We start from the raw sequence: 10,038 nt of genomic DNA, 5'->3' as shown, positions 1-10,038 counted from the left end.
GCCGGGGGGCGGCAGCGAGACGGGCCGGGGCGCGGGGCGGGGGCCCGGGGAGAAGCGGCCCCGTCCCGGCCGCCGCGGCGGGGCCGGGCGGGGGGGGGCCGGGGGTGCTGGGCGGCGGGGGCCCGGGGGGCGGGGGCCGGGGCCGGGGTCTTCCCCTCGCCGCCGCCGCCGCCGCCTTCCTCCGAGCAGCCCCCGGGGGTTGAACTTCCTGGGTCAGCGCCGCCGCCGCCGCCTCCATTGTCCGCCCGGCACCGGCGAGGCCGCGGCAGCGCCCGGACGGCGGCGGGGGCGGCGGGGGCCGGGGCCGCAGCCGCAGCCGCAGCGGCAGGAGCCGCAGCCGCCGCCGCCGGCCCGGGCCGTGCCCGCAGGTACCGGGGCAGCGCGGGCGGAGGCGGCCGGCGGGGGGTCCCGCGGGCCCGGCCCGGCCGCGGCCGGCGGCGTCGGGGGCCGGGGGTCTCGGGGAGCCGAGCAGCCAGGCGGGGCTCGGGGCGACCGAGAGCGTCCCGCCGCCCCCGGCCCGAGCCGCGGCGTCTCCCGGGCGCGGCCCCGCCGCCCCGCCGGCCGGCCTGGGCTGCTCCCGCCGCGCCGCCGGCCCCGGGCCCCCCGCCCCGGCGTTCGGCACGCCGCTGGCGCGCCGCGGCCGAGAACCGGCGCCTCGAGTGCCGGGCCGCGCCCGGCGCGGGCGAAGCCGGCCCCGGGGGCCGCCGCAGCCCCGCCGCGCTCCGGGCGAGGCGGGGTGCGGAGGCTCCCTCCCGGAACCCGGCCTCGGCCCGGCCGCCGGTGCGAGCCCGGCCGGCTTCGCCCTGGGCTCGGGGGCCGCCCGCGCTCGCGGCCGCTGCGGCGTGCCGAGCCGGGGGGGCGCGGAGGGCGGGCAGCCCCCGCGGCGGCGTTCCTGGGGGGGCGACTCACCTTTGCCTTCTCCCCTTGTCGCCGCAGGTGGGGACGGCGCGGGGACGCCCGCGGCTCCGGGAGCCCCCCGCCATGTCGCCGAAGCGCTGCCGAGGGCCCGCGGCCCCCCAGCCCGAGCACGGCAGGCCCCCGAGGGGCCAGGGCCGGGCGGAGGGGCAGCCAGCCCCCCCGGACGGCGGGGAGGCCGAGGCGGGCGGCCGCGGGCGCGGGGGGCGGAAGCGCAAGGAGACGGTCGTGCGGCAGCAGGCGTCCGCCGGGGAGCACCCCAACATCTGCGTGGAGTGCGGCAAGAGCTTCGCGCAGAGCGCGGCGCTGCTGGCCCACCGGCGCAGCCACGGTGGGGAGAAGCCCTTCGCCTGCCTCGACTGCGGCAAGAGCTTCGGCCAGAGCTCGGACCTGGCGAAGCACCAGCGGCTGCACGCTGGCGAGCAGCCCTACGCCTGCGCAAAGTGCGGGAAGAGCTTCAGCCGGAGGTCCGGCCTCGTAATCCACCAGCGAACCCACACCGGCGAGCGGCCCTACACCTGCGCAAAGTGCGGGAAGAGCTTCAGCCGGAGGTCGGACCTCGTCATCCACCAGCGCATCCACACCGGCGAGCGGCCCTACAAGTGCCCCCAGTGCGGGAAGAGCTTCAAGAGCAGCTCCAACCTCAACATGCACAAGCGGACCCACCTGGGCGAGCGGCCCTACAAGTGCGCCGACTGCGGCAAGAGCTTCAGCTACAGCTCGTCCTTCCTCAAGCACCAGCGCACCCACACCGGGGAGAAGCCCTACCAGTGCGCCGGCTGCGGGAAGAGCTTCTGCGAGAGCTCGGCCCTGATCCGCCACCAGCGCATCCACACCGGGGAGACCCCCTACCAGTGCCCCCACTGCGGGAAGAGCTTCAAGCAGACCTCGTCCCTCAACACCCACCTGCGCACCCACACCGGGGAGACCCCCTACCAGTGCTCCCACTGCGGGAAGAGCTTCAAGCAGAGCTCGTGCCTCATCACCCACCAGCGCACCCACACCGGGGAGAAGCCCTACCAGTGTGGCAACTGCGGGAAGAGCTTCTGCGAGACCTCGGCCCTGATCCGCCACCAGCGCATCCACACCGGGGAGAAGCCCTACCAGTGCTCCCACTGCGGGAAGAGCTTCTGCGAGAGGTCGCCCCTCATCACCCACCTGCGCATCCACACCGGGGAGACCCCCTACCAGTGCTCCCACTGCGGGAAGAGATTCAAGCAGACGTCGTCCCTCATCACCCACCAGCGCACCCACACCGGGGAGAAGCCCTACAAGTGCGGCGACTGCGGCAAGAGCTTCAAGCAGGGCTCAGACCTGGTCCGCCACCAGCGCATCCACACCGGGGAGACCCCTTACCAGTGCTCCCACTGCGGGAAGAGATTCAAGCAGACCTCGTCCCTCATCACCCACCAGCGCACCCACACCAGGGAGAAGTCCTACAAGTGCGGCAACTGTGGCAAGAGTTTCTGTGAGACCTCGGCCCTCATCAGGCACCAGCGGATCCACCTGGGATAGCCGCCCGCCGCTGCTCCTCCTCCGGGTGTCCAGTCCCGCTGCTTTCAGGGCGCTGAGACCGGCAGAACTGGGGGCGGCTCGGGGGTCCCGGGGGCTTCCAGCCGCGGTGGGGGAGCAGGAGCCTTGCCGAGCCACGCCGGCTCGAGCAGCCGAGACCCGTGCTGAGCCTGAGCAGGCACTGGTGGGAGAGGAGCCGTGGTGGGGATGGACTCGAGGGGACGTTTCGCTTCTCCCTTGCGGGACGGGGATGTGGCACCGGCACCAGCTGCCCGTGGGGACTCCTTGACCCTGTCCCGGCCGGAGCTGTGGGAAGCCCGTGCCGGGCAGGCGGCCGTGGTTCGCTCCCTGCCGCGGGGCCGAGGGCTCGGGGCGGCCCGAGCCGCCTTTGCGCCACGCTGTGTCCGTGTTGTGGCCGTTGTGTAGATGGGGCCGAGCCTTTTACCTGCCTGTGTTTCGCCCTGGGGTTGGGGGGGGAAAGGGGAGAGGAGAGGGGGGGACCCCAAAGCGCAGCCGCGCGGCTCACGGCTGCCTTCTCCCTGCATGAGCACGCGGGGTCCTGTAACTCGTTTATTTGGCCGCAGCCCTCCGCAGATGGGGCTGTCGGAGCAGCTCCGCCGACGCCGCTGGCAAGGTAACTTTGGCGCGCCATCGCTCTCCGTTCCCGGCCTGCCATAGTAAAGCGTTGTTGTTTGCCGGCCGCGGGCTGCGCACGCCTGTGTTTCCCCCAGGGCCGGGCCGGGGGCTGCAGGCGCTGTCGCTGCCGAAGCGCGGGGGTCCCCTCGTGCCCCCCGGGACTCTCTTGCCCGGGCGCGGAGTGGCGCGGCGGGGGGCGAGGGCGCCTTGAGGCGGGGGTCTCGGGCCGCCGCGGGGCCCCCAGCCCAGGGTTCGGGTCTCTGGGCCGCTCCGAGGGCCGGGGGGCGGCAGCGAGACGGGCCGGGGCGCGGGGCGGGGGCCCGGGGAGAAGCGGCCCCGTCCCGGCCGCCGCGGCGGGGCCGGGCGGGGGGGGCCGGGGGTGCTGGGCGGCGGGGGCCCGGGGGGCGGGGGCCGGGGCCGGGGTCTTCCCCTCGCCGCCGCCGCCGCCGCCTTCCTCCGAGCAGCCCCCGGGGGTTGAACTTCCTGGGTCAGCGCCGCCGCCGCCGCCTCCATTGTCCGCCCGGCACCGGCGAGGCCGCGGCAGCGCCCGGACGGCGGCGGGGGCGGCGGGGGCCGGGGCCGCAGCCGCAGCCGCAGCGGCAGGAGCCGCAGCCGCCGCCGCCGGCCCGGGCCGTGCCCGCAGGTACCGGGGCAGCGCGGGCGGAGGCGGCCGGCGGGGGGTCCCGCGGGCCCGGCCCGGCCGCGGCCGGCGGCGTCGGGGGCCGGGGGTCTCGGGGAGCCGAGCAGCCAGGCGGGGCTCGGGGCGACCGAGAGCGTCCCGCCGCCCCCGGCCCGAGCCGCGGCGTCTCCCGGGCGCGGCCCCGCCGCCCCGCCGGCCGGCCTGGGCTGCTCCCGCCGCGCCGCCGGCCCCGGGCCCCCCGCCCCGGCGTTCGGCACGCCGCTGGCGCGCCGCGGCCGAGAACCGGCGCCTCGAGTGCCGGGCCGCGCCCGGCGCGGGCGAAGCCGGCCCCGGGGGCCGCCGCAGCCCCGCCGCGCTCCGGGCGAGGCGGGGTGCGGAGGCTCCCTCCCGGAACCCGGCCTCGGCCCGGCCGCCGGTGCGAGCCCGGCCGGCTTCGCCCTGGGCTCGGGGGCCGCCCGCGCTCGCGGCCGCTGCGGCGTGCCGAGCCGGGGGGGCGCGGAGGGCGGGCAGCCCCCGCGGCGGCGTTCCTGGGGGGGCGACTCACCTTTGCCTTCTGCCCTTGTCGCCGCAGGTGGGGACGGCGCGGGGACGCCCGCGGCTCCGGGAGCCCCCCGCCATGTCGCCGAAGCGCTGCCGAGGGCCCGCGGCCCCCCAGCCCGAGCACGGCAGGCCCCCGAGGGGCCAGGGCCGGGCGGAGGGGCAGCCAGCCCCCCCGGACGGCGGGGAGGCCGAGGCGGGCGGCCGCGGGCGCGGGGGGCGGAAGCGCAAGGAGACGGTCGTGCGGCAGCAGGCGTCCGCCGGGGAGCACCCCAACATCTGCGTGGAGTGCGGCAAGAGCTTCGCGCAGAGCGCGGCGCTGCTGGCCCACCGGTGCAGCCACGGTGGGGAGAAGCCCTTCGCCTGCCTCGACTGCGGCAAGAGCTTCGGCCAGAGCTCGGACCTGGCGAAGCACCAGCGGCTGCACGCTGGCGAGCTGCCCCACGCTTGTGCAAAGTGCGGGAAGAGCTTCACGCGAAATTCGGACCTCATCATCCACCAGCGCAGCCACACCGGCGAGCGGCCCTACAAGTGCCCCCAGTGCGGGAAGAGCTTCAAGAGCAGCTCCAACCTCAACATGCACAAGCGGACCCACCTGGGCGAGCGGCCCTACAAGTGCGCCGACTGCGGCAAGAGCTTCAGCTACAGCTCGTCCTTCCACAAGCACCAGCGCACCCACACCGGGGAGAAGCCCTACCAGTGCTCCTACTGCGGGAAGAGCTTCTTCGAGAGCTCGGCCCTGATCCGCCACCAGCGCATCCACACGGGGGAGAAGCCCTACCAGTGCTCCCACTGCGGGAAGAGCTTCTGCGAGAGGTCGGCCCTCATCACCCACCTGCGCACCCACACTGGGGAGAAGCCCTACAAGTGCGGCGACTGCGGGAAGAGCTTCAAGCAGAGCTCGTGCCTCATCACCCACCAGCGCACCCACACCGGGGAGAAGCCCTACAAGTGCAGTGACTGCGGCAAGAGCTTCGGCCAGAGCTCGGACCTGGCGAAGCACCAGTGGCTGCACGCTGGCGAGCAGCCCTACGCCTGCGCAAAGTGCGGGAGGAGCTTCAGCCGGAGGTCGGACCTCATCATCCACCAGCGCATCCACACCGGCGAGCGGCCCTACGCCTGCGCAAAGTGCGGAACGAGCTTCAGCCGGAGGTCAGAGCTCATCATCCACCAGCGCATCCACACCGGCGAGCGGCCCTACAAGTGCCCCCAGTGCGGGAAGAGCTTCAAGAGCAGCTCCAACCTCAACTTGCACAAGCGGACCCACCTGGGCGAGCGGCCCTACAAGTGCGCCGACTGCGGCAAGAGCTTCAGCTACAGCTCAGCCTTCCTCAAGCACCAGCGCACCCACACCGGGGAGAAGCCCTACCAGTGCGCCGGCTGCGGGAAGAGCTTCTTCGAGAGCTCGGCCCTGATCCGCCACCAGCGCATCCACACGGGGGAGAAGCCCTACCAGTGCTCCCACTGCGGGAAGAGCTTCAAGCAGAACTGGTCCCTCATCACCCACCTGCGCACCCACACCGGGGAGAAGCCGTACAAGTGCTCCCACTGCGGGAAGAGCTTCAAGCAGAGCTCGTGCCTCATCACCCACCAGCGCACCCACACCGGGGAGAAGCCCTACAAGTGCGGCGACTGCGGCAAGAGCTTCAAGCAGGGCTCAGCTCTCAATCGCCACCAGCGCATCCACACCGGGGAGACCCCCTACCAGTGCCCCCACTGCAGGAAGAGCTTCAAGCAGAGCTCGTGCCTCATCACCCACCTGCGCACCCACACCAGGGAGAAGCCCTACAAGTGCGGCGACTGCGGCAAGAGCTTCATCGTCAGCTCGGCCCTCATCAGGCACCAGCGGATCCACCTGGGATAGCCGCCCGCCGCTGCTCCTCCTCCGGGTGTCCAGTCCCGCTGCTTTCAGGGCGCTGAGACCGGCAGAACTGGGGGCGGCTCGGGGGTCCCGGGGGCTTCCAGCCGCGGTGGGGGAGCAGGAGCCTTGCCGAGCCACGCCGGCTCGAGCAGCCGAGACCCGTGCTGAGCCTGAGCAGGCACTGGTGGGAGAGGAGCCGTGGTGGGGATGGACTCGAGGGGACGTTTCGCTTCTCCCTTGCGGGACGGGGATGTGGCACCGGCACCAGCTGCCCGTGGGGACTCCTTGACCCTGTCCCGGCCGGAGCTGTGGGAAGCCCGTGCTGGGCAGGCGGCCGTGGTTCGCTCCCTGCCGCGGGGCCGAGGGCTCGGGGCGGCCCGAGCCGCCTTTGCGCCACGCTGTGTCCGTGTTGTGGCCGTTGTGTAGATGGGGCCGAGCCTTTTACCTGCCTGTGTTTCGCCCTGGGGTTGGGGGGGGAAAGGGGAGAGGAGAGGGGGGGACCCCAAAGCGCAGCCGCGCGGCTCACGGCTGCCTTCTCCCTGCATGAGCACGCGGGGTCCTGTAACTCGTTTATTTGGCCGCAGCCCTCCGCAGATGGGGCTGTCGGAGCAGCTCCGCCGACGCCGCTGGCAAGGTAACTTTGGCGCGCCATCGCTCTCCGTTCCCGGCCTGCCATAGTAAAGCGTTGTTGTTTGCCGGCCGCGGGCTGCGCACGCCTGTGTTTCCCCCAGGGCCGGGCCGGGGGCTGCAGGCGCTGTCGCTGCCGAAGCGCGGGGGTCCCCTCGTGCCCCCCGGGACTCTCTTGCCCGGGCGCGGAGTGGCGCGGCGGGGGGCGAGGGCGCCTTGAGGCGGGGGTCTCGGGCCGCCGCGGGGCCCCCAGCCCAGGGTTCGGGTCTCTGGGCCGCTCCGAGGGCCGGGGGGCGGCAGCGAGACGGGCCGGGGCGCGGGGCGGGGGCCCGGGGAGAAGCGGCCCCGTCCCGGCCGCCGCGGCGGGGCCGGGCGGGGGGGGCCGGGGGTGCTGGGCGGCGGGGGCCCGGGGGGCGGGGGCCGGGGCCGGGGTCTTCCCCTCGCCGCCGCCGCCGCCGCCTTCCTCCGAGCAGCCCCCGGGGGTTGAACTTCCTGGGTCAGCGCCGCCGCCGCCGCCTCCATTGTCCGCCCGGCACCGGCGAGGCCGCGGCAGCGCCCGGACGGCAGCGGGGGCGGCGGGGGCCGGGGCCGCAGCCGCAGCCGCAGCGGCAGGAGCCGCAGCCGCCGCCGCCGGCCCGGGCCGTGCCCGCAGGTACCGGGGCAGCGCGGGCGGAGGCGGCCGGCGGGGGGTCCCGCGGGCCCGGCCCGGCCGCGGCCGGCGGCGTCGGGGGCCGGGGGTCTCGGGGAGCCGAGCAGCCAGGCGGGGCTCGGGGCGACCGAGAGCGTCCCGCCGCCCCCGGCCCGAGCCGCGGCGTCTCCCGGGCGCGGCCCCGCCGCCCCGCCGGCCGGCCTGGGCTGCTCCCGCCGCGCCGCCGGCCCCGGGCCCCCCGCCCCGGCGTTCGGCACGCCGCTGGCGCGCCGCGGCCGAGAACCGGCGCCTCGAGTGCCGGGCCGCGCCCGGCGCGGGCGAAGCCGGCCCCGGGGGCCGCCGCAGCCCCGCCGCGCTCCGGGCGAGGCGGGGTGCGGAGGCTCCCTCCCGGAACCCGGCCTCGGCCCGGCCGCCGGTGCGAGCCCGGCCGGCTTCGCCCTGGGCTCGGGGGCCGCCCGCGCTCGCGGCCGCTGCGGCGTGCCGAGCCGGGGGGGCGCGGAGGGCGGGCAGCCCCCGCGGCGGCGTTCCTGGGGGGGCGACTCACCTTTGCCTTCTGCCCTTGTCGCCGCAGGTGGGGACGGCGCGGGGACGCCCGCGGCTCCGGGAGCCCCCCGCCATGTCGCCGAAGCGCTGCCGAGGGCCCGCGGCCCCCCAGCCCGAGCACGGCAGGCCCCCGAGGGGCCAGGGCCGGGCGGAGGGGCAGCCAGCCCCCCCGGACGGCGGGGAGGCCGAGGCGGGCGGCCGCGGGCGCGGGGGGCGGAAGCGCAAGGAGACGGTCGTGCGGCAGCAGGCGTCCGCCGGGGAGCACCCCAACATCTGCGTGGAGTGCGGCAAGAGCTTCGCGCAGAGCGCGGCGCTGCTGGCCCACCGGCGCAGCCACGGTGGGGAGAAGCCCTTCGCCTGCCTCGACTGCGGCAAGAGCTTCGGCCTCAGCGCCAACCTGCTGCGGCATCGCCGTGCCCACACCGGCGGGAGCCTGCAGAACTGCCGGGACTGCGGGAAGGAGGTGGGTGCCGCCGCCACCAGCCCAGCCCCGCGCCCGCCCGGCCAGAAGCCCTACAAGTGCGTTGACTGCGGCAAGAGCTTTGGCCGCCCCAAGCAGCCCCCCGCCAGCCCCCCGGGCAGGCGCCGACGGCGGGAAGGACCCGGAGGGGAGAAGCCGCCAGCCGTGTCCATCCCCAACACCTGCGCCGAGTGCTGGCAGAGCTTCAGCCAGAACTCGGACCTGGTGAAGCACATGCGCATCCACACCGGGGAGAAGCCCTACGCCTGCCCCCACTGCGGCAAGCGCTTCAACGTCAGCTCCAACCTCATCCGCCACCAGCGCATCCACACCGGCGAGAAGCCCTACGCCTGCGCCGACTGCGGCAAGAGCTTCACCGACAAGTCCACCCTCACCCAGCACCGCCGCATCCACACCGGGGAGAAGCCCTACGCCTGCGCCTACTGCGGGAAGAGCTTCAGCCGCAGCTCCCACCACAAGCGGCACCAGCGAACCCATGCAGGGCAAAACCCTGTCTCGCTCCTGCCCCTCTGGCCCTACCCCGGCCAGCACTGCTAGGGGGGCTCTGCGCCGCCGGGGCAGGACAGCGCCCGCCTCGGAGGGGCCGGTAGAACCAGACGTAGTAGGATGAGCCGCGAGGCTGGTAGGTGGGAGTACATGGGGTGGGTCGGGGCCGTAGCGGTTGGGTAGGTAGGATGGGTCAGTAGCGATGGGACGCGGCAGGCGGCAGCAGTGCTCAAGCTGGTGGCAGCTCAGGATCCGTCTTGCCGTGGAGATCCCCAGGACGGGCAAGTCGGGGGGCCGAGCCCCCCTGTGCTCTGCAGGGCTGTGTTCCCACTTGCCTTTTGCCGTTGGGGTGAGCCCCGCTGTCTCGGGGCCGGAGCGCGTCCGTGCCTGCCGAGGGCACCGCAGCACCTCGTTCTCCTCTGTCGTCGGCCGCGCAGCCCCGCGCTGCGTCCTGCTGGGGTGGCGGGGAGCATGTTGCCCAGCTGCTGCGTGCGGGGTTTTGCTGTAGAACAGATTAACAAGAAAACATTTGAATAATAACGTCTTCTGCTTCGTGGCTCTCGTCGTTATTACCCCGCCCGGGCTTCCCTGTCCCTCTTCGCTCCAAGCTTAACCAGAGCAGCCGCTGGGGCCATCAGCCGGTCCCCGTCCCCCACCACCTTGCCGTCATTCCTACTTTAAAAAGGAAGAGCAAAAGCGTTCCCTGCTTGGTGTGATTCCAGAGGGGGGGGGTGCCACGATTGAAATACGGGGAGTTTTTGTCTTCTGGCACTAAAACATCTGGGTGTCCCCTGCGCAGCCCCCCACTGCTGGAGCCCCTCAGGCTGAGCCTGGCCCTGGCCCCAAATCCGTCTGGTGCTGAGGCTCAGCGTCTTGTCCTTCATATAGATGTTATATACATCCATCTCTCCAGGACTGCAAAACGGCCGAGAGACAACGGCCACAAAATGAAATCCCTTTTCTGCAGAATCAGTGCCAGGATGGTTAAATGCAGGGCGATGGGCGCGCTCGTGCTGCAAAATGCTCCGGGCACCTTTCCCAAAACACAGGCGCATCTACCCATCTGTCTGTCATCCCTCTATATATGCTGGGGTTTATATACGGGGTACGACAGGGTGAGTGCTGGGGGGCCGCAGGTGCTGCCCCACCAC

General features: G+C 74.1%; 2 protein-coding genes across 2 annotated transcripts; both read left to right on the top strand.

Annotated features, from left to right (window-relative positions):
- Positions 1-322: 322 nt before the first annotated feature.
- LOC309601125 (uncharacterized protein) lies at positions 323-3,339 on the top strand. The gene is made up of 2 exons (XM_082334011.1): positions 323-368; positions 937-3,339. Exon 2 carries the CDS (start codon positions 982-984, stop codon positions 2,428-2,430), a length of 1,449 nt encoding a protein of 482 aa, XP_082190137.1. The 5' UTR covers positions 323-368; positions 937-981; the 3' UTR covers positions 2,431-3,339.
- Positions 3,340-4,242: 903 nt separating this feature from the next.
- On the top strand, positions 4,243-9,386 carry LOC309601081 (uncharacterized protein). Its single transcript, XM_082333913.1, has 3 exons — positions 4,243-6,103; positions 7,230-7,380; positions 7,949-9,386. The coding sequence occupies exons 1-3, from the start codon at positions 4,320-4,322 to the stop codon at positions 8,936-8,938; spliced, it is 2,925 nt and encodes a 974-aa protein (XP_082190039.1). The 5' UTR covers positions 4,243-4,319; the 3' UTR covers positions 8,939-9,386.
- Positions 9,387-10,038: the final 652 nt, after the last annotated feature.

The sequence above is a fragment of the Platalea leucorodia genome, assembly GCF_965183815.1.
Source record: "Platalea leucorodia genome assembly, chromosome: 28".
In the NCBI taxonomy this organism is placed as follows: domain Eukaryota; kingdom Metazoa; phylum Chordata; class Aves; order Pelecaniformes; family Threskiornithidae; genus Platalea; species Platalea leucorodia.
This window is presented reverse-complemented; position numbering and strand designations above follow the sequence as displayed.

Coding starts and splice junctions, on each gene's coding strand:
- LOC309601081 (XM_082333913.1), top strand. CDS start 4,320: ATGTCGCCGAAGCGCTGCCGAGGGCCCGCGGCCCCCCAGCCCGAGCAC. Junction 6,104..7,229: donor CAGCGGATCCACCTGGGATA/GCCGCCCGCCGC, acceptor TTCCTGGGTCAG/CGCCGCCGCCGCCGCCTCCA. Junction 7,381..7,948: donor GGCCCGGGCCGTGCCCGCAG/GTACCGGGGCAG, acceptor TTGTCGCCGCAG/GTGGGGACGGCGCGGGGACG.
- LOC309601125 (XM_082334011.1), top strand. CDS start 982: ATGTCGCCGAAGCGCTGCCGAGGGCCCGCGGCCCCCCAGCCCGAGCAC.